The sequence below is a fragment of the Pleuronectes platessa genome, chromosome 23 (genome assembly GCF_947347685.1).
Source record: "Pleuronectes platessa chromosome 23, fPlePla1.1, whole genome shotgun sequence".
Lineage (NCBI taxonomy): Eukaryota > Metazoa > Chordata > Actinopteri > Pleuronectiformes > Pleuronectidae > Pleuronectes > Pleuronectes platessa.
The window spans coordinates 9,788,229-9,811,736 of NC_070648.1; the positions used below are offsets into that span (position 1 = coordinate 9,788,229).

At 40.8% G+C, this 23,508-nt stretch overlaps 1 protein-coding gene and 11 non-coding genes across 12 annotated transcripts in view; 10 read left to right on the forward strand and 2 right to left on the reverse strand.

Moving 5' to 3' along the window:
• m1ap (meiosis 1 associated protein) overlaps positions 1-18,905 on the reverse strand; it is a 32,497-nt gene extending 13,592 nt beyond the window's left edge. Inside the window, exons 1-3 of the mRNA XM_053416715.1 lie at positions 18,642-18,905; positions 18,275-18,472; positions 14,891-15,062 (exon numbers count right to left, since the gene is read on the reverse strand). Coding sequence (XP_053272690.1) covers positions 14,891-15,062; positions 18,275-18,472; positions 18,642-18,905 — 634 coding nt within the window. The remainder of the gene's footprint in view (positions 1-14,890; positions 15,063-18,274; positions 18,473-18,641) is intronic.
• trnaa-cgc (transfer RNA alanine (anticodon CGC)) lies at positions 3,670-3,741 on the forward strand. The gene has a single exon. It is a non-coding gene; the product is annotated as a tRNA-Ala (tRNA).
• Positions 5,481-5,552, forward strand: trnaa-cgc (transfer RNA alanine (anticodon CGC)). The gene has a single exon. It is a non-coding gene; the product is annotated as a tRNA-Ala (tRNA).
• Positions 7,825-7,896, forward strand: trnaa-cgc (transfer RNA alanine (anticodon CGC)). The gene has a single exon. It is a non-coding gene; the product is annotated as a tRNA-Ala (tRNA).
• trnaa-cgc (transfer RNA alanine (anticodon CGC)) lies at positions 8,093-8,164 on the forward strand. The gene has a single exon. It is a non-coding gene; the product is annotated as a tRNA-Ala (tRNA).
• trnaa-cgc (transfer RNA alanine (anticodon CGC)) lies at positions 9,584-9,655 on the forward strand. Its single transcript has one exon. It is a non-coding gene; the product is annotated as a tRNA-Ala (tRNA).
• On the forward strand, positions 10,556-10,627 carry trnaa-cgc (transfer RNA alanine (anticodon CGC)). Its single transcript has one exon. It is a non-coding gene; the product is annotated as a tRNA-Ala (tRNA).
• Positions 10,980-11,051, forward strand: trnaa-cgc (transfer RNA alanine (anticodon CGC)). The gene has a single exon. It is a non-coding gene; the product is annotated as a tRNA-Ala (tRNA).
• On the forward strand, positions 11,979-12,050 carry trnaa-cgc (transfer RNA alanine (anticodon CGC)). Its single transcript has one exon. It is a non-coding gene; the product is annotated as a tRNA-Ala (tRNA).
• Positions 12,403-12,474, forward strand: trnaa-ugc (transfer RNA alanine (anticodon UGC)). Its single transcript has one exon. It is a non-coding gene; the product is annotated as a tRNA-Ala (tRNA).
• trnaa-ugc (transfer RNA alanine (anticodon UGC)) lies at positions 12,669-12,740 on the forward strand. The gene has a single exon. It is a non-coding gene; the product is annotated as a tRNA-Ala (tRNA).
• Positions 17,365-17,436, reverse strand: trnaa-cgc (transfer RNA alanine (anticodon CGC)). Its single transcript has one exon. It is a non-coding gene; the product is annotated as a tRNA-Ala (tRNA).
• Positions 18,906-23,508: the final 4,603 nt, after the last annotated feature.

Below are 23,508 nucleotides of genomic sequence, written 5' to 3' on the forward strand. Positions count from 1 at the left end.
ACAATAATAATTTAGCACATTTCTATACTGTTTATATGTAGAAAGTGTGTTCAGGGATATTGCAACAGGGTGGGTTAAGCAGGCCAACAGCAGAGAGGGGACCCAGGGAACGGCTGATTATCTTGGTCCACAGACATTTTGTGCAATTCCCCTTACGATGTCCCCCTCCTCGATTTCTATGATCGAGGAGACTGCTACAATGCCATGTGCCAAAATGCCTGCAATTTCAGATACAATTTTCCACCTCCAACTTTTCCCTTTGGAGAGAGAGGTGATGAAGGTGGCAGAGGGGTATGATTGATATGGCAGCAGACAGAGGCAGGTAGTCAGGGGTGTTTAATAGCTGTGAACTACTCAGAGGAGTTTCAAGGTTTCCTTTATTTTCTTCCTCTGTCCAACCCCCTTGCTTTTCTCTTCACCAACCATCTGTTGTTCTTAACAAGATGATGACAACAAACCTGCAAGAAGGAGGGATCACGATACCTCTCTTCCTGCAAGATGCAACCACATGAAAAGGTAGGAGACCCCACCCTGTTACAGATGTATTAGATTTGCATGGAGAAGACTGAAATGAAGTGCAGGGTTAAAGACTAGTAAGGTTGTGCTCACGAAGCAGGAAAATACAGTGTGGGACTAATAGCTTATATCCTGGTGTGAAGAGTGATGCCAGTCTCCATCTGTCCGATCACCTGCTGCTCTGCTAACGTCACACAGAGGTGTGAACAGCCCGACCTTGGCACCGCGTGTGGGTAGCAATATGGAAAACAAACCAGTCCTCATTTTCATGCTTCTACTCCGTCAGTCATGTTAAACAATATTTATTCACAATTTAAGGATGACACCGGGAGCAAATATTGTCTCACCGTCCTCATCCATGTCCCTGTGTGTGTGTGTGTGTGTGTGTGTGTTTGTGTGTGTGTGTGTGTGTGTGTGTGTGTGTGTGTGTGTGTGTTTATGCGTGTGCAGTGTTCCTCCTCTCTGTATGAACATTTTAAAGCAGCTGTGGTTGTGTGTGTCTACAGGTCTGGGTGGGGTTTCCTCCTAACAACGTTTAGTATAACCACACGCCAAACTGAACTAGCTGACTGTAACGGAAAATCAACTGGCTTTAAGAGACAGAGGAAGAGACTGAGTGGGAGAGGGTGACCCCGTGTTGAGCAGCTGCAGGTGTGTGGTTGAAATCGTAGCTTAGGAGGAAAAGTCTGGGGGAGAGGGGAAAATGTTTTTTTACACAGAACTAATTACACAAAAATGTAGGAGTGGTGTTTATTAGCATCCTATGGGAATTGAGTTCACACTGGAGTTAGCTGCACACGACCAATGCACTGCAGAGGAAATCACAAATACCAACAATAATTACAATAAACCTTTAAGTACTTCCAGGAGCTCACTCAATTCAATTTGTTATGACAACCCTCAAAGGATAAGTGGTGTAGACAATAGATGGGAAAAACTGGGGGGACTTTCGAACTTCTGAATCTATACAAACAATAAAATAAAACCAGACAGTATTTGTGAAGAATCTCATTCATCTTTCTAGGTCATGGTATCTTCAGAGGTTGTAAATGTGAACAAAGGCAACTGGATCTGCTTGTCTCTCTTGAAGTTTCACCTCTTACCCTAAAAGCCTCTTCACCTTTACCCCTGCACCACATCAACTCTGAAAACTCGCCCATCTCCCTCCAAACCGGCCAATCAGAAGCTTTCCTCCTCTAGACTATTCCTCATCATCACCACCAGCAACTCGCCCCCTACAGAGAGTCTCCTTTAGATCTTTAGCACTTAATATATTGGACTGCTTCCATCGTGTTCTACTTCCTGCAAGGGTCTAAGCACCACAGTCTATTCCTGCAGTTCTCGATAAATAAAATTATATTCTGCATTGAAATGCTATTTGGAGACCCGGGCGTATTACGTATATAAATCCTTTTTTAAGGCTTTTGTCTCAGTTGGGGTCAAGTAAGTTGTAATGACACTCCAGTGCCCTTCACCGTCCAGATGACCACAGTTAACACAAACACATTTGCAAGCATTTGTGCTTAAAAAAAACAACTGCACGGTCTTTGCTCTGTTCGTCTTAAATCTTTGTAAAGAGGAGGACAACTGAGTCGAGAAGATGCCTCTGGGGAGCGATGGAAGCTTCACATTGTTATTGTAATGCAATACGTGAAAGGAGTCTCATTCTAAGCCCTCTGGTTGAAGACTTGGTTTACCCTTTTAAAATTCTGGGCTGTAGGCCAATGGATTATAATCCTCCTCTCAACTGGTGAAACATTTTGAGAGTCATAATTCCTGCGATTCAAAACGGGTTTTTGTGAGATGTTGCTGATCCAACTGTGGCCGTGTGGGGTGTGGGAATGGCTTAAGGTTTCCGGAGGAGGCAAATGAGGAGAATGACAACGCGGAAAGGAAAAGAGCATGATGTGTTCAGGGTGGCAGTCACACAGATGATACACGGTACACACCGCAGGCAGTGTAACGGTTAATATGATTACACAATGAAGAACACCCACAGTCTTGGCATCATGTAGATATTCAGTTGTGACATGATCTATTGTGAAAACAGGCTTCCTTCAGTGTACACAGAAGGTATTGTTTAGTCATGTTTACTTCATCTTTGTATAATTTATATGCTGATATACCACAACTCGGTTTAAGGCTATTAAAAATACTTAATTTCATGTTTAATGTGCATGTTTTTGAGAATTTGGCTACAAAAACAGATACAAATTTCTTTGCAGCCCTCCATTCACAGAGCCTGGTTTTATTGTAAGCAGACACTTCTAGAAAAACCCAAAGTGATTAGGGCAGAGGAAGAGAATAAATCTAGGTTAATACATCATATATCTATGATAATGCAAAAGAGATACAGTGAGATAAAAGCAGAGAGGAAATGGGATACTTCACTGGAAGCCGGCGAAATACCAGGGAGGAGCGAGAGAGAGAAAAAACAGAGCAAACACATAGGAAAAGAGGAAGAGTGAGGGCGAGGAGAAAGAAAAGAAGTAATTAAAGAAGTGCAGAGAGAAGAGATGGAAAGGAGAGAAAGTCCTTTCATCTCTCCGTTCTGCTTTGATGGAGCGCAGCAGCTCCTGTGAAGCCAGGTATGATTAAAAGAGGAGTGAAGATTATATGGGAACCCCCCCTACCACTTCAACCCCTCCACACACACACAGTGGAGAAAAGGTGCAGAAAGAAAAACAGTTGAGTCACTCGTCTGTGACATGTTTCTACTCAGATCCCAACCTGCAAAAACAGATATATGCACATGGAATGACATATCACTGAATCACTGATGAAATCTCAGTCCAACCCATGAGTCAGTCTGCGTCTACACCCGTAGATCAGAGATCCCAGATACAAAACAAAAATTGCAGCAATTTGCTAATTTTTTAAACCAGTAAAGGGATTTTATGAAGTTTGAATATTTGTTATGTTACATTACCAAGACATTCATTCACAATATACTAATGAAAGGGATTACATTTGTGTGAGCACCTGCATCACCGTCATCCTCTATTACATTCACAAAAGTACTTTTGTCTACTTTAGTTTAAATTAAATTGGCAAATACTGCATTTACTGATTTGCAGAATCCTACAGCACTTTATCAGAGATGAGATATCCTTCTGATAGGGTGATCTTTAAGTTCTCTAGGAGCTAACAGAAGGGGATGTAGCTCAGTGGTAGAGCGCATGCTTCGCATGTATGAGGTCCTGGGTTCAATCCCCAGCATCTCCAGTCTTTCTTACACTTCGCTCACTGATGGTAGTGGAACTTTGATCGAAATCAAGTAACTCTAACTTAAAGTTCTTGGAAACAGATACTGTATACGAGTGTTGCCTCTTATAGTCCAAACGCTTGCAACAGTAGGTGAATCCACCACAATGCTCACAATGATTAGAACTAAACCGGGCAGGGAAGGTTTCTCACAATGTGTGTGTGTGAGGAAATAAGGAGAGAAAGAAAGATGTTTGAGGCTGACTTAATTTAAAATATTACTTTTTGCACTCAAGTTGATTTGTTATTGATCATAGTCTGACCTCATTATGGCAACTGCTAAAAGGTATTTCAGCTGTATAGATGTGTGGGCTGAACATCTACAATCGGTATAATATTATGATTAATTCTATGGGATTTAGCTCAGTGTGAGTGTGTGCTTCACATGAATGGTGTCCTTGGTTCAATCTCCAGCATCTCCAACTAATACTATTACATTTATATGGAATTAACCTTTGTCTTAAACGTTTACAAAAACTGAAAGGCGATTATTTGCTTGATTTGTCCCACTGAATAATTACCAAAAGGCGCAGTTTCACTGTCAAATTTATCACTGTATTTTCCTTTGCATCTTTGCAACTGTGTCTGATTGGTTTGTCTCACCCTTTGGAGAAACACTCTCCTGGAGCCAAATTACAGCACCTATCAGGCCAGATTCCACTGATTAATAAGGAAGAGAGAAGCAGTCTGGCAACCAAAAGGCCATTTAGGTTAATGCGAACACTATATCAGCTGCAGGTGACCTCACCCACTCTCCTTGTCCTGAGATTAATCCCCAGCATCTCCAAACTTTGTTATGCACTGAGGTATCTTCAGTATTTATTGACTATTGCAAATAAAACAACTTTGTTAGAAAGATACATAAAAGAATGTGGTTCAATGCTCACAAATAAGGTCTCCCGGGCTGACTGTGTGTGTGTGTGAGAAAAATGTTTACCTCCGAGCTCAGAGCTTAACCGAAGCAATGCAGGAGCTTATTGATGTGAGACAGATGGGTGGATGGATGGAGAATAAATCAATGTAGGAATAATACACAACCGCCAAAAGAAATATCACAAGCAGAATAAACACTGTCTCTTCAAAGTAGGATTTAGTACCTAAATATATGTGGAGGGATCAACTGCATTGTCACTTTGATAGACACTTGCAAACTAGGTATACAAATAAAATAAACACCTCATCCAAGCTGAGAAGTGATGTGATGAATTTGGGATATATATGCTATGATAAGAAAGTGCTTTCTGAGAAGCACACGCCACAGGGATTTATAGAACAGCGCACTTTATTATATGTTTCTGACAAAAGAAGAAACACACAAATACACACGCACAGATATATGCATAAAGATTTAAAACAACTGAAAATAAATAATAGTAAGGGTGGCTGTGGGTAGAAGCTTGTGACACTTCCCTCTCTAGGTCTTTTACATCATAAGTGACATGCGCAAATATTCAAAATCTCTTGACTTGAGAAGAAGACCAAAGAATCCCGAACACTGTCCATCACTTGAACGAACCTTACGAACATGAAGCTTCATCTTGAAGCCTTAATCAGGATGAATAATATATGAGGAAAGGGATGATGAAGGTCTGAAAGTCAAAACATTGTCTTCATAGAGTTTGTATAGTTTACAGTTCAGTGTATTTTAGCCAGTTTAGAATTTAATTGTAAGAGACTAGACAAAGCTTTTAAGAAGGGAAGGGGATGTAGCTCAGTGGGAGAGCACATGCTTCGCATGTATGAGGTCCTGTGATCAATCCCCAGCATCTCCATATCTTTTAATAATTGTCCTCTTTAAATTGTTTGAGAGGAGAAATAGAAAACACCTGCTATGATCAGCACGGAGCCTTTAGATCTACTGTGACTAAACAAATATCCGACTTTTTGCAATCAAACCACAGTCACAAGTGATACTACTACTAGCAAATACAACACTGCCATATTGCATGATGGCACTTTGAAGTTGTAATTGTAATCACTTTTACTATAGGACACTGAAGCTGAATCTATTTCAGAAGCTTTGGAGAGAGACAACCACAGGTAACAAAGTGTTACATTGAATGTATATTTAAAAGCTGTCTATTCTAAATATTCAGCGATTGATCGAAATCTATATCTATATGGGTCAAAGAATAAGGTCATATATAGCATACAGATGGATGATGTGTCTCCACTTCCTCTCACTAGACAGGAATTATGTCAAAAATACATGTGTAATAGGAACTACTTAAAATGACAGAAACCCTCTTTGAGAAAAACGTATTTGATGTGTACTGTACTAACCATTTCTGGGGAGCTGTCATGGATAAGGTTGGTACGTAAGTAGGCAAAAAATATTTCCACCACATTATTACCTCAAATAACAACAACATAGAGGTAGATGTAATAGAGAAGGATTGATCAGAGTTCTGGGAAGCTCTTTGGTTGGAAATGAAAATCTCTTCCTTCTCATTGTCATATTGTTTGGGATTAAACAGGCTCAGAGAAACGACAAGGCCCAGGTGTTCATAAGAGACAGACAAACAGAAGTGATCAGTCATGCCAGCTGCTCTAGCTATCTGCGATAGAGTACTACTATCTGTGAGTGTCTGCGTGTGCATAGCTTGTTTGTCTCAGTGGGGGGTCATCAGAGTCATCGTGTGGGTGAGCACGCAATGATTTTGTAATAGAACCAAATGAGATGTTTCTTCAAATTGAAACTGATAATTCTGTCTTGAAGGTAAATATAAGTTGCCTGGTCGATACTTTATGTTGGTCGAGACAAGTGCAATAACACTAAACAAAAATTCAAGAGTTACAACACGAATGCAAAAGTTACACAACAGAAATATCAGCCCAACGGTCATGAGCAACAACGGATGTCGAATCATGCATAGCTACTTCATATTTTTTGTGCAGTCCAAGCACCTTTACAGTATTTGTGTTGTGGCTTTGCCATTGTGTTGGCACTCTCACATTCATTTTTACCGTTTTTGCACTTGTGTGAGACGACTCTGCCACAATCATATTTTTTATTCAATATATTTACCTAGTCTGTGTGACGCCAAATGTTTGTGATGGATGCTTAGAAAAAAACTCAGGGTAAAAAGACTTTAAATAATGATTGGAAATGAGGCATGATTGGACGCTGATAAATGAGCTTTCCTTTGTGCAACAGATTGCACAGGCACATGCACACCATAACCTCAATATGGACCCAGAGATACACACTCTGTCTATTCACGTCACAAACACACAGCAGCAGCCGCAGATGGAGAGGCTCAGCGAGCTGGACATATTCACATTTCTCCAGTCTGGAGGGAGGAAAGTATTACTGCTAAGACTGGCAGGAACTTCCTTTTGGCCTGTAAAATGTCCGATGGATCCAAGTCATCCATCACATTCCCAGTTCCTTAATTTCAGCTGGCAGATCCCCAGCATCAGTGTCTAGTATCACTGTGTCACAATGTTTGAACCAACACTAAGATGTAAGATTATTTGAAATGTTTTGATACATCAGCAACATATTAAGTGCTCCCATGAGGCAGCTCAACTAGTAATGTCTGTGCAACATATAATAGTGGTTAACTGCAAAGACGAGAAAATGTATTTTAAGCTATTAACCAAATGATAAATATATAATATATATAATTGATAAAGGTAAACATTACTGTAACATAAAGCCTATTATAAGATAGTAATTACTTACATAAAATAATGGATGACAGTGATTGATTAAGCATTGTAGTTTTTTGCCAGTCAAAGATATGCAAGTTTATGTTTTGAGTTTAATGGCATTTTTCAATTCCTAATTTTCCAAGCATTAGAGGTGAGACATCCATCTGACTGGTTAGAGCTAACTCTAACCTCCTGAAGGAGCAATGCAGTGAGTCTGTGAGAATAATGTTTCCCTCCGAGCTAGAAGTGAAGAAGCAGGAACGTGTGAGAATAAAAAATATTCTCTTAATATATTTTGTAGAGTCAAACCTCCGAATGTTTAATCATCTGTATGAGTTAGGTGTGCTGTGAACGTCTAAAATGGGATAATATTCTGACATTATCAAAGGGGATGTAGCTCAGTGGTAGAGCGCATGCTTCGCATGTATGAGGTCCTGGGTTCAATCCCCAGCATCTCCAATTTATGCATTTCCCTGACTCACTGTAGCCGAACTGGAAATGTACCCTGACATGTATGTACATCAGGAAATGAAATCGACGTCAGAACTAAATAAGAAATGTGCAGGAATAATTTTATCTAGAGAGTAATTTTATGTACTAAAAGATATGTCATCTGTTTGCGTTGGTTCCTGGATGAAAGTCTTCTAAACTCAAAGGGGATGTAGCTCAGTGGTAGAGCGCATGCTTCGCATGTATGAGGTCCTGGGTTCAATCCCCAGCATCTCCAATCATATCTTTCAAACTCTCACATCTTAAAAGAAACTAATTATTAGACTGATTCAATTTAAATAATTGGTTTCAGGCCCCCACAAGGTTTAACCTTAACCTACCCTTCACTTCCAATCCGTGAGAATATTGAACAAAGTTACAGGATGAGATCATATTTCAGTGACGGCTCGAAAATTTCTCTCTCATCACTCAAACAATAGAAATAACTAATTTTTGTCGGATGCGATCCCTGAGGGCCAGTTGCATTTAGATTGACTTGTCTCTTTAAGCTGTGAGGAGAAAAACCAAAACCACTGGTGCCAAAATCTCCATCTCGGTCTCACACTGCTCCTCATCGTCGCTCTTGCTCTGGGACCCATTTCTTTCCTCCCCGCTGCTCAACTGCACAAATACATTTGTACTTTTATATTTGTTGTGAGGACCCTCATTGACACAAGTCTCCTACAACCTTCACCAACAACTGCTGAATCTCAAACCTCATCTTCATCCTAAACCTAGTTTTTCCACTAAAATCAAACCTGGAACAATCACTGCAGAATTGAGAACCAACCAAAATATCCACACTTTGCAATAATGTCTGCAATCATCACAAAGATAGACATACAAGAGCAACAAGAGAGCACACACACAAACCCACAGCCCTCATAGTGTCCCGCCACAGTAAAATGTGTAATGCAAAAAAATCAGTTATGACTTTTGCTCCAATTTCTGTAAAAAAATGGATACCCCACCCACTTCCTTTAATATACTGCACTCCGAGGACTGAGACACACACACACACACACACAAACACACACACGCACACGCACACGCACACGCACACGGCTAGAATAAATAGTCTGGTGTTAAATAAGATATATTTGCTGCGTTCTCTTCCTCCCACCAAACATTCCCACCCATCCTCTCACACACACACGGACACGAGTAAGATTCCACAACGCTTCCAGATTCCCAGTGTGAGAATAACCTAATGTTTAGAAAAAAAAAATTGTAATCAAGGTGATTCTTTGTATAGTCAAACCTCGGAAACTTTAACCGTTTGTATTTGTTAGGGTGTGCTGTACACGTATGAAGATGGGATAATATCTGATGGTAGTGGAACTGTGAATTAAATGAAGTAACACTAACTAAATGCTTGGACACAGATATGCAAGTATTGCCTCTTATAGTCTAAATGCTTCTCCAATCTTGCATTCTCACTGTAGTAGAACTAATGTTAACCTCCTGAAGGAGCAATGGACTCTGTGAGAATTATGTTTTCCTTTGAGCTAAACTAGCATAGAAACAGAAACTTGTGATAATAAGCACGTGCATTTGGAGAGAAGAGGTGGAGTCAATTTAAAAATATTATTTTTGGTAATCAAGGTGATTCTTTGTAAAAAATATCGATTTGGCATAATGTTCCATTAATATAGAAGGGGATGTAGCTCAGTGGTAGAGCGCATGCTTCGCATGTGTGCGGTCCTGGGTTCAATCCCCAGCATCTCCAGTCTTTCTTACACTTTGCTGACTGATGGTAGTGGAACTGTGAATTAAATCAAGTAACACTAACTAAATGCTTGGACACAGATATGCAAGTATTGCCTCTTAAGCCAGAAACATGCTTCTGCATCTTCCGGGTCCCTTACGTGCTTATGTATCCCTCCTTACGTGCTGACGGGTGTCGACCCCCTTTTCTAAAATTTACGGCAAAGCTCCGCAAGCTCACTCAGCCCGCAAGGCTGTGATTGGTCTGCTCTACATCCCTTCTGGAGCTGCATTTCCGGTTTCATGCCCCATAATACAGGCAGAAACAACGGGAGATTTAGAAGAATGAATATGGACCAAATAGAAGAGCGTTTGGCAGAAGAGATCCGAAAGTATGTCCACTTGTATAACCCGTCACTGACTGGCGTATTTGTCCGCCTGAAAATGGCTACAAGGAGCCGCAGTAGCTATGTAAATAAACAATCGATGAAGAAGAAAGAAGGCGTCTCTCAGGTCGTCTTCGACAAAAAGCATTACTCCGCCTAGTGTTCAGGCGCGGAATTGCTTTGTAAGACGCGCAACGGTTGGGGAAGCATGAATGACAACGAGTCTTGCGCCACAGCGGCGTGAAAAGACGCAGACGCAGTCGCAGAAGCATGTTTCAGGCTTTATAGTCTAAATGCTTCTCCAATCTTGCATACTCACTGTAGTAGAACTAATGTTAACCTCCTGAAGGAGCAATGGACTCTGTGAGAATTATGTTTTCCTTTGAGCTAAACTAGCATAGAAACAGAAACTTGTGATAATAAGCATGTGCATTTGGAGAGAAGAGGTGGAGTCAATATAAAAATATTATTTTTGGTAATCAAGGTGATTCTTTGTAAAAAATATCGATTTGGCATAATGTTCCATTACTATAGAAGGGGATGTAGCTCAGTGGTAGAGCGCATGCTTCGCATGTGTGTGGTCCTGGGTTCAATCCCCAGCATCTCCAGTCTTTCTTACACTTTGCTGACTGATGGTAGTGGAACTGTGAATTTAATGAAGTAACACTGACTAAATGCTTGGACACAGATATGCAAGTATTGCCTCTTATAGTCTAAATGCTTCTCCAATCTTGCATACTCACTGTAGTAGAACTAATGTTAACCTCCTGAAGGAGCAATGGACTCTTTGAGAATTATGTTTTCCTTTGAGCTAAACTAGCATAGAAACAGAAACTTGTGATAATAAGCACGTGCATTTGGAGAGAAGAGGTGGAGTCAATTTAAAAATATTATTTTTGGTAATCAAGGTGATTCTTTGTAAAAAATATCGATTTGGCATAATGTTCCATTAATATAGAAGGGGATGTAGCTCAGTGGTAGAGCGCATGCTTCGCATGTGTGTGGTCCTGGGTTCAATCCCCAGCATCTCCAGTCTTTCTTACACTTTGCTGACTGATGGTAGTGGAACTGTGAATTAAATCAAGTAACACTAACTAAATGCTTGGACACAGATATGCAAGTATTGCCTCTTAAGCCAGAAACATGCTTCTGCATTTTCACGGGCCCGTAAGCGCAAGAGCCCTTCCGGGTCCCTTACGTGCTTATGTATCCCTCCTTACGTGCTGACGGGTGTCGACCCCCTTTTCTAAAATTTACGGCAAAGCTCCGCAAGCTCACTCAGCCCGCAAGGCTGTGATTGGTCTGCTCTACATCCCTTCTGGAGCTGCATTTCCGGTTTCATGCCCCATAATACAGGCAGAAACAACGGGAGATTTAGAAGAATGAATATGGACCAAATAGAAGAGCGTTTGGCAGAAGAGATCCGAAAGTATGTCCACTTGTATAACCCGTCACTGACTGGCGTATTTGTCTGCCTGAAAATGGCTACAAGGAGCCGCAGTAGCTATGTAAATAAACAATCGATGAAGAAGAAAGAAGGCGTCTCTCAGGTCGTCTTCGACATAAAGCATTACTCCGCCTAGTGTTCAGGCGCGGAATTGCTTTGTAAGACGCGCAACGGTTGGGGAAGCATGAATGACAACGAGTCTTGCGCCACAGCGGCGTGAAAAGACGCAGACGCAGTCGCAGAAGCATGTTTCAGGCTTTATAGTCTAAATGCTTCTCCAATCTTGCATACTCACTGTAGTAGAACTAATGTTAACCTCCTGAAGGAGCAATGGACTCTTTGAGAATTATGTTTTCCTTTGAGCTAAACTAGCATAGAAACAGAAACTTGTGATAATAAGCACGTGCATTTGGAGAGAAGAGGTGGAGTCAATTTAAAAATATTATTTTTGGTAATCAAGGTGATTCTTTGTAAAAAATATCGATTTGGCATAATGTTCCATTACTATAGAAGGGGATGTAGCTCAGTGGTAGAGCGCATGCTTCGCATGTGTGTGGTCCTGGGTTCAATCCCCAGCATCTCCAGTCTTTCTTACACTTTGCTGACTGATGGTAGTGGAACTGTGAATTAAATCAAGTAACACTAACTAAATGCTTGGACACAGATATGCAAGTATTGCCTCTTATAGTCTAAATGCTTCTCCAATCTTGCATACTCACTGTAGTAAAACTAATGTTAACCTCCTGAAGGAGCAATGGAGTCTGTGAGAATTATGTTTTCCTTTGAGCTAAACTAGCATAGAAACAGAAACTTGTGATAATAAGCACGTGCATTTGGAGAGAAGAGGTGGAGTCAATTTAAAAATATTATTTTTGGTAATCAAGGTGATTCTTTGTAAAAAATATCGATTTGGCATAATGTTCCATTACTATAGAAGGGGATGTAGCTCAGTGGTAGAGCGCATGCTTTGCATGTGTGAGGTCCTGGGTTTAATCCCCAGCATCTCCAATTTATGCATTTCCCTGACTCACTGTAGCCAAACTGTGAATAAATAATAACTTTGACTAGAGAGAAAAGGAGCAATTGTCATTTTAACTTAGTTTTGTAATCAAGGTATTCTGTGGGCAGTGAGTTTTATGTACTACTGAAAACGATGTCATCTGTTTCTGTTATGTCCTGGATGAAAGACTGTTGAACTTGAAAGGGATGTAGCTCAGTGGGAGAGCGCATGCTTTGCATGTATGAGGTCCTGGGATCAATCCCCAGCATCTCCAATTATGTCTTAAATCTGTCAGACTTTCACACCTTAACAAAAAGTAATTATTGGCTGATTAATTTGAACCCACTTCCTGTAATATACTGCACTCCAAGGACTGAGACACATACACACAGCTAGAATAAATAGTCTGGTGTTAAATAAGACATATTTGCTGTGTTCTCTCCCTCCCACCAAACATTCCCACCCAGCTTCTTACACACACACGGACACGATTAAGATTCCACAACGCGTCCAGATTCCCAGAATCTGCACTGCTTCCTGAGTTTTGTGAACTATGTTTGATATATTAGTTACAAATTTGCCTTACAAATTGCCAAGTGGGTCATTCTTCCATTCTTGGCATTCAAAAAGTCAAACTGTACACCATCAATTCTGAAAGTCCCTGCACCCTCCCTTATGGTTTTCACTCCACTGACAGGTGTTCAAACGCTTCTTTTCAACACAGGAAACACCCTGTTGAACTTTCACTCCGGGGTTTGCATGTAGGTAGCTGTGCGTAAACTACTTTTGAACATCCAGTGCATCTGAGTACAACTCATGCTGGCTAGACGGTTAAACTTCTTATCGTTGATTTAAGCCTGCTTTAGTTTTCAGCCAGATAAACTCTGAGGTCAGTGTAGCTCTTGGATGCAGCTCTGATCCCATTCCTTTTTCTGTTCTGGCCAATTCTACACAGGCCCTCATCCAAAGTGTTTGAGGCTTTACTGTTAACAACGCCACAGAGTAAAATATCACAGAAAGTACATTCAGGAGTCCGTGGCCCCACAATTAAGAGGAAATACCTGTTTTGTCTTTACAATAAACAGACATCCATCATTTCTCGAGAGGATCTGGGCTTTAAGCCACAAAACACTGTAACTCATAACACTGTATATGGAGATGTTATGGTTGCAACTGTGGAAAGAACTTTTAATAAAACAGTTTCATGTGGGACATCACTGGTGTCATCGAACCCCTAGCGGTGACACCACTGTCATATGATCGTGTTTCTAATACTCTTGCTGTAAACACTTGAGGGAAGAACACTGTGGAGGACTGCAGTGATCCAGTCCCACTGGCATCACATAAGCTAAAAGGGCGTCAGCCTCTCTGTCATTCAACTGTGGTTACTACAGAACCATGTCTCCACGGCTCCATTCCAAACATTTCTTTGTAGATGTTTTTGTGGATACTGGAGAGAGAGAGAGAGAGAGAGAGACAGAAACACCACTTATATTGATTGATTAAACTATATGTGCTTTAGTTGCTACTGCAGGGACACGTACGGAGTGATTCCTGTAGATCTACCGCAGACCAAATATACACATACGCTTACCATTAAACAAAATTCACACATGCACTACAGAGCATACTCACTGCTCTTTCCTTAGATTGGCAGAATCAGAAGAACATTTCACCTTAGATATGATGTAAAAATAAAAGCGGGGGGAGGGGCGGGGGGGGGGGGGGGGGTTGGGTTATGGCAGTAAACAGGCTGAATTACATAAGTGACATAATTGTGTCAGGTGAGCTCAGACTCTCAGCATCGTTAGTATCATCATTTCCCATATCTCAAGCACTAAGTTGCAGCAGTTTCTCCACTGATACAGAAGCTTTATATCACTCTGGAATAAATACATTCCAGATGCTGCATCCAAAGTTTCGCAATGAAAAACTACGCCGCTTGTGTTTACCACACCCTTCTTTCTAAAACAATTTTTTCTTTAATCTGTTTACTCCCTCTACTCCCTGTTTGTTTGTCTTGTTATTTTTTCCCTTTTCCCCTCTTTATTTCCCTCCAGTCCTCACAGATCTCTCTACCAACTTACCACTTATGAATTGAGACTTCATTTATCACAAAGATTATACATAACATGTTGATGGATCGCTCCATCTGTACTTTTAGTGTCTTATAAACACATGAGGGTTAGGTACTGTGTGCATAACACAAAAATAAAGAAAGAATCAATCATAATAGAGCATGCAGGATAAGTATGTGGAATGAAGTCTGAAATAGATGGTACACCTTCAAGTTGAATGCGTTGTGTGTTAATCCTCCAACGCATTGATAGCACTGTGAGTGTGTTTATGTCCCAACCTTGCATTGAAGTGCACTAATTCTCTGTGTGATCCAGTCATGTGTCAGTGCGTGTGTATTCCACCTACCTTCACTCTCAGTGTACGTGACATCAGGTGAGGGAGCTTCCTGTCCCCAGTCTCCTCCACTGTAGACTTGCACGACCAGAAGTCGCTTGAGTGACCCCAGGTCAGCGTCTTTCAGCCCCTTCGCACACTGGCAGACGATTCCCTGCCCTGGCTGGCTGGTCACCACGGTAACCTGGGAATAAAGTAAGAAGATATTGAAAACCATGGAATAAAAAGGATCCAGACGGAATTAATTGAAAACAAAAAAGTTCTACTAAATGTATGCGTCAAGGACATTTTAGCAGCAATTTAGCCAGAAGTTGCTCGTGAACAACCTCACTTAACAACCTCTAGTACTTTTAATTGGGTTATTATAAGGCCACAATGCAGTTCCTCCCCACTCCTATTTTCCCCAAAAGGCTGTGTTTAAATTGTTCCAGTTGGCATTATGAAAGATGAAAGTTACATGTTAGAGTACAGGCAAAGTAATCCCCACAACAAAGCACTCTTTGGGTCTGACTGTATTTATGTTAAGAATTGAGACATTAAACGGGCTAAGTTAAATATGAAAATGTGTCCCCCAAGTCTTTACTGACTCCCCAAAAATAGAGAAAACCCACCCTGAGCTAGGTTTCAGGTCTGCCCGCAGGTATTTGGTCCAAATGCTTCAGAATATGATCTAACTTGCAGCCCTTAAGTCAATTTATAGTTACTAAATTAAAAACATTATGTCAGAATTACCCTCTCTGTCAGAAAATCAGCTTATTCATATGATATAATGACACAACTCTACACTAACATACAAAACATATTTAATACCATCTTGCTGTATAATCTGTAACTGTAACCTTTTCTGTATCTGAGCTATTATTAACTCACGACAGGAAAACTGCTGGAAACGTTTTTGATGTTTTACTAATGGATTAATTTTCTGATAACGTATGTTTCTGCAGTACATTAATGCAAACAGCAAAATCTGTAAATGAGCACTGGCTATATCTGAGGAAGCAAACAGATGAAATTAGTTTGGATGGAAAAAGATAAGCAGATAAATGAAATTAACAGCAGCAGTAAATATTGATTATGTGGTTATTGATGCGTTATGTTCTCTGCTTCCTGCCCAAAGTTGAATCTGTTGCTGCGGTCTGACGCACATCATCGTGGAGGACATGAGCCCATGAATGAAAATGTGTATTGTATAATTTCATCAGCAGCTCCCCAGACAGGAGTGCACAGTGCCATGTCTCTGCTTAGTGTCTCTCTCTGCCTTCTAATAGTGCTATTCATATCTGCTGCTGTCGGAAACAGTGGCTCTTAGTGTAATCATCTGTCCAGAGCTCCCCAGTAAAGCTGGCTGGATTTGAGAAATCCTCGTCAACAACCCCAGAGCCTTGTATCCAGACGACGCATTGTTCAAATTTAACAAGGCGGCCAGTGAGCGGCTCATTTTTTTGCTGTCTCCCCAACAGTTACATATACTGTAACAAATGAGATGTTTTCAGTAATGGCAGCTACTATCCCGCTTCCCGTTAACTGCAATTTGCTGAATCAAAAATCTATTTACATCTCATGGGCCTGGAAGAGGAGAAGTGGCCTCAAGCTGGCTGTGAGTAACATTACATGAATACTTTTATGAAATCTGCTGCATCTAAGTGGTTGTTATGATCTCTTATTGATGTCAACAATCCGATCCACATAATGAATGTACGTAATGCTTTATAGTACAAATTTATATTGTTTATATTTGTCTTACTTTTATATTTATTAAAAAACACAGTATTCAGAGCGGAAGGCAAAGAAAGAATGTCATTGTACAGGACTGTATATATGACAATTTTACACTCAATTTGCCACTTTTACATGAAAGCTGATTGGATATTCTTGTAGGAATGAACTGAGAAGTGTCTCTGGTGTGAGTTTTTCAACTTTTTCTAGAGAGAAGACTCGAATGAGTGGAGCTCATTTGCTGCATTTCAATGAGCTGGGCTTAATTGGACAGTGTGAGGTTAGATGTGAAGAGTTCTCAGCCACTAAAATGGACTGTTAAAGCTTTTAAAAACAGGCTAATGGGATTCATAATTCAATATGCTGCTTGCTGCTGCTAAATACAATGAATTGGGCCTGAAGAGAGCTATATATAAGTACAAATGGAGCCTCTTCACTTCAATACATTAGCATGAAGCTTGAATACCAAAAGAGATGTATTCAGTCTAAGCTAGTCTGCAGCCGAAGAGATGTTCCCTCGTATGGAGACAGAAACCAGATATTTAGAGGAAATTAATCGTGTCCATGTGTGTGTAAGAGGCTGGGTGGGAATGTTTGGTGGGAGGGAGAGAACGCAGCAAATATGTCTTATTTAACACCAGACTATTTATTCTAGCCGTGTGTGTGTGTGTGTGTCCTGGTACTTGGAGTGCAGTATATTAAAGGAAATTAATCAGTCTAATAATTAGTTTTTGGTAAGGTGTGGAAGTCTGACAGATTTAAGATATACTTGGAGATGCTGGGGATTAAACCCAGGACCTCATACATGCGAAGCATGCGCTCTACCACTGAGCTACATCCCCTTTGAGTTTAGCAGTCTTTCATCCAGGACATAACAGAATCAGATGACATAGTTTTCAGTAGTACATAAAACTCACTGCCCACAGAATACCTTGATTACAAAACTAAGTTAAAATGACAATTGCTCCCTTTCTCTTTAGTCAAAGTGATAACTGTACTGTGTGTCATGGTTATCTAAGTTTGTATTCAGGGCAGGCATATACAGTTGTTCTATCCTTGAGATAAACATGTCTCCCCTGTTTCAGGAAGGCTTACGGGTTTATAGTTCAGTGGTAGAGTAAATATGCTTTGCTTTCATGAGATCCATGGTTCCGTCCCCCAGTAACTGTTGCTAAAATCATCATCAATCATAGTTTCTAAACTCACCGATGTTTCAGGGAAGTGCTTCTAGTCTACAAATCCACTTAAGGCTCATTTATGCTCTACGTTAGATACGTATATGGAAGCAGATGGAGACTTCTGTCTATCCTTAATGTACTGTACTGTGCACGTCTCCTGAAAGCTTGAGGATACGGATGAAACAGATGAAATGCGGCTGTTCCCTGAGAACCCTTTGAGGCGGCCAGCTCCATTATCTCTTTGAAAAATGGAGCGCAATGAATCCTGGGCTAAGTTGGGCCGGGAAGGATCCATGCGTAGGATCATTGGTTTCTCAGGGATGAAAGAAAACATGTCAGCTGCATTTTAAGGAGCGTCTGAATGGGACCACCTTGTCATGCCGCTGCGTCTTCAAATGCAGCCTCCGAAGGATAAAGACAGATTTAATTTTACGATGATTTTAGTTCAAATCAAAAAGACATGTTTTCTTGTTGTGCATGAACAAGGTCCGTCTATACTCACCTCCACAGATGTGCTGTGGCTGGGCTGGTTTCCATTACTGGTGTGTCTGATGTACTGTTTAAACTGCTGCAGACTGTCCAGCACAGCCTGTCGCAGCAGCTCACCTCCTCTGGCTGCTCCCCTGATGCAGCCCTCACCTGGAATAGACCTCAGCTCCTCCACACAGGAATGCAGCCTGGCCAAATTACCACGGACCTGCTAAAAATAGAGAGGGACGGGAAGAGAGAAGAGGGATAAAAGTGGGCGATAACGTGGGTGACAGAATTCAACAAAGGGAAGAGGGGCGAGAGAGGGTGCAAAGGACAGCAATAATAGAAAGGAGATAGAGTGTTCCCCACCTCTCTACTTGTACCTTTATCAGTCTTACCACAAATGGCAGGAGACATTCCTGCTGCCTGCTGATGGCGTACAGGCTGAGTAGCGGTATCCGGCAGGGTCCGTCCAGATTACAGGCGAGGGAGAAGAAGTTATCCAGAGCATTGCAGAGCACCGTAGATGTCTCGGACCACCAGGGCGGCAGTGCTTCAACAATCAGGACCCTGGCTGGTTGCCTTCGGAATGAGGAGGACCAGAAAGCAAAGCTCCCAGAGTTGGAGGAACCTGCCGGCCTCTTTCTGTTGTCCATGGACATCTGTGAAAAGAAACACTCGATGACAAAGAAACTAGAGGGAGATATAATGGGAATATCCAAAATAAGGGTTCACTCCAGAGAGGAAGCGTTTACCTAAGAGCACAAATATAATGACAGACACAGCAATTAGAATTGTTAATTTTTTAATTGTTAAACCATTAACCTTATCCATAGTTATCAGGGAAAACCATCTTTTTTCCTTTTAACTTCTTGAAATGCGTCATCAGATGGAAAAACGTGTGTGTAGCTGTCCAAAGTCAACAGTCAGTCATGCAGCACCGAGGATGTGGGCTTATTGATGCGGAAGGGAAAACCCCTCATGTTTCCGAGGAAATCATTCCGTGTGAAACCCTGTTATTACGTGTATCTGCATGAATCTGCCTTCTTGTGTCCGCTCTCTAGCATCATCATTACTGTGGGGAAACCCTGTATTTAGCAACATCAAGGACCCCCTGTTGTGACACTATCTGAACTGTTAGTCACTGATCATTCCACACCTGAGTGGAACGAGAGTAGACATGGAACGAAATTGCTCAAACGGGAAACGAGGCAACAGACCTTGAAACAGGTTATGGGCGACTCTTTGATCAACACTTTACAGATCATTATAACAAATATGCAGATTAGACTGAAATAAATTGTCAGATTGATAATAAATTAATAGTTTGAGTCATTTTTAAACCAGAAATGCAAAACAGTCACTGATCTCTGCTTCACACATTGCAGACTTTCTGATTTTATATACTCTTTATGTCACTATAAATAGAGCACAATAGGGATTTGGAACATTTCTTAGACAAAATATATACAAGATGAAAACACCACATTAATTGAAATACAATACCTCAACTTAAGTTTGTGTGCAGTATATATTTATTGCTATCCCAGCGAGGAACAAGCTTTGGGACTAAACTGGAAATAGCACAAACACAAGCAGAAACCTCTGAGGAGCCTGTGTTCGAGGTCTGGGTGCAGCATTTCTAAAGGCGTACAGTCTTTTGCACATTCTCTTTTTCTGATTTGAGTAATGAATCAATTTAAAGGTGGAGGGAATATTTCAGCCTTCCTTCATTATGTCGCCATGAATCTGCCACTGAGTTGGCTTCATATCATTTGTCTGTCACAGGCTTTGAACACATGCACACATGAACATACTGGCCTGCTGATGTGTGCAACTACACATTGACCAAGGTATCAAGTCTCACGAAAACCACCTGAAAGCTTGAGTTGCTTTTGTAAAGTAAAATTCACCCAATAAACATCCTTTTCTATCAAAAGCTGAGCTCAGAGGACTTATTATTGTCCAGGATCTAAGACCCACTGTATTGATCTTCACAGAAAAGGGCCATTTTACCAGTTAGATCCAACATAAAAGGCATATTGTGTGAAAATGTGTGTTTGTCGTTTGATGTTATACCCCTCTCATCCACCTCTGACTCAGCTCCCCCTTTAATAGCCTAATTTTATCCTCCTCACCATCCAGATCACACATCAGCTCAAGGGGGCAAAAAATATGATAAACTATTATTCAGATGACTGCTAGCTCTTTCATTATCACTTTTAGCGGACTTTTGCTAGCTTAAATTACATTTAGCTAACTGTTACCTTAGCTAGGTTTATGCTCCTCCTCTTCGGTTGGTCTTGGCTGGATAATTGATGTATAAGCAGTAGATACAGAATATTTCTGAAAGTATATATACTTAGGAAGAAAAACGACAAACTTTTAACTTCCTGTAACTGGTTAATCAACTGTAAGCTAACAGTTTCCTAGCTAGCAGGCTACAGCTAACCTGTAAACACAGCAGGGTTACAGCCAAAGATTGTCTATTGGAAAGATGTGTCACCAACCTTTAAAAACTTACCATGCAGAAACCTTACTGTTATTTTTCCTCATCGTTTATTTTCAAACAAATTATTGATCACTTAATATATAATATATATAATATAATTTAATAATAATAGTATATGTATTATTATAATAATAATTAATAAAAGTACAAAAGGGCAATATAATAAATATATAAAATGCAGAGTTATACATAATATACACATTTCACTGTAGTATAAACCTTAGTTTATTGTAGACTGACCAGATTACCACCACTTTCGCACATATGTTGGAAAGCTACAGAGCCTGGAGCGCCTGCCATATCTGCAAAGAGAGAAATAAACACATAAAAACACACAATGTAAAGTAACCCCCTGCACAAAGACTGCCCTCGCTTCATGTGTTTCATTCTGGTCTGCATTTGTAGATGAATCAAGAACAAGATGAATGACAGGCGAAGTGCAGGGACTGTGTGTGTGTGTGTGTGTGTGTAAGGGAGAGAGATAGAGCATGGGATCTAGTAAGAGAGAGACCGTCATAGCCACGAAGATAAAGTAGAGATTGGGGAGATGGGGAAAATACAGTATTAAAGTTTTGATGTGTGTGAGTGAGTGTGTGTGTGTGTGGGTGTGTGTGTGTGTGTGTGTGTGTGTGTGTGTGTGTGTGTGTGTGTGTTTGTGTGTGTGTGTGTGTGTGTGTGTGTGTGTGTTTGTGTGAGAGTGTATGAGTGTGTGTGTGTTTGGTGTAGGATACGTTTTTTGTTAAGTGCTGTGGTCTGTGTAAGAGGCTTTGGCGCTGGGTTGTGAAATAAGAGGTGATTGATGAGCAGTCGCGTAACTCCACATGTACACACACACAAACGCACGCACACACTAGTACTTTTTTGGTGTGCATGAGATTGAGATGAAAAAATCGTAACATGTACATCTGCTTAAGGGAGATACGATGAGGTGTGTGTTGTGTGCGTGTGTGTGTGTGTATTTGAGACAGGATAATATAACTTCTGCCAACTCTCTGTACTAGGCGTTGCCTTTCCCAGATCAATTTGACCAGTCCTGATTTAAAAGTGTGTGTGTGTGTGTGTTTGTGTGTGTGTGTGCGTGTGAGCTCAGATGTGCTTAATGTTGCTGTTGGACAGTGGCTTCTTGAAGGCACTGGCAGTTCTCAACCCTATCACCTCTCATTTGGCTCCTCCATCCCAGTCGCCCTCAATTTGTCTCCTCCCTCCCAGTTTACACTATTAGTCAGACATGTACACGCACACCTTACACTCCACTACCTTCACACCTGCCTGTCAGACTGCGACGCTCTAATTATATCTGTTACATCTGCAATGTATATACTGTATTTATGATGAACACTTGGATGCGTGGATTTCACTATGGGGTTCTTACACTGAGACTGATGTTGAATGTTCAGTCACCAATATGAAGGCCCATGGAAGGGGATTAGGTGTTCCGATATGCCTGCAGCTTAATCACTCTTTTGCACACACACACACACACACACACACACACACACACACACACACACACACACACACACACACACACACAAACACACACACACACAGAGACAAATGCATGCACACACATAATGAAATACACACATGCTTCTTAATTTAGTTGTGATAACCGCACATACTTCTAGGTCAATAGGGGCTTTGCGACAGCGCACTAATCCGCTATGCCTTTTTGATTTGCTGAGGGGAGGATTGGGGAAAAGTTCGTCCAGTCCTTATTTCACACACTAGTTGCTTTTTCACTTCTTGTACCATTTTGACGTTTACTTTTGGGTTTAGTGTTATTCACTGTGTGATTGAGGTTAAATCAGTGTTAAGTTGTTTGCTGCCTTGAGAAGTCTCAGTTCAGTTTCCCAAGATGGGAACAGCAGCATGAAATTGGAAAATCTCCTTGGTGCATCCTGGCAGGCACATGGAAGCACATAACTGGAATTTTTATAAAGGTTTTGTGACACCCACTCATACTGTATCTCTTAAGGTTGAGTAATCCTGCCGTAATGATATTTAAGCTCAACAAAAATACATTATTGTCTCTTTGACAATTCAATAGTTTGCTGTACAGATGAAAGTGGTATCGACCTTCTTGCCTAACTCCTGGCAAACACACGAGTGATCTGCTCCATTGACAAGAACGGTTTGTTCTGGGTTAACTGTTTCATATGATGAGAGAAAAAAAAAACTGAAATCATCATTGTACTCTCCATAGGGAACTCTTTTTATAAATGTTCAAAGCTAAACATCCTGTGACAGATGTGAAGCCTGAGGGCCTCGCATTAAAAATATGAAAATGTTCAATCAGTCATTTAAAATCTGCTTTAGCTCAGGAGCACAAACAGGGACAGATCATGTTGTTCTTTCATCCACGTGAGCCCTATTTCAGGGCCGATCCTGTCTAACTGGGTCAAGGTACAACAACGTGTCTTAGGGAAATTTTTGCTATCAGAAGTTTGTGTGTGTGTGTGTGTGGGGGGGGGGGGGATTATGACTTATAATCTGTACTTTTAAGTGTTTCTAATAAATCGACTTGGAAAACAATTTAAATTGTATAATACATACATCATGTGTGTGTGTGTGTGTGTGTGTGTGAACCTACACTACATTAGTGTAATTTGTATGGTCCATGTGCCATCTGCTAACATGCAGAAATCAGAAAGAATTGTTACACTATTTAGTTTTTTTAAACCGTTAAAAACTGGAAAAGCCCTTATATCACATGAATATTTGTCAGTCATAGTTTTTCAGCCATATCACTT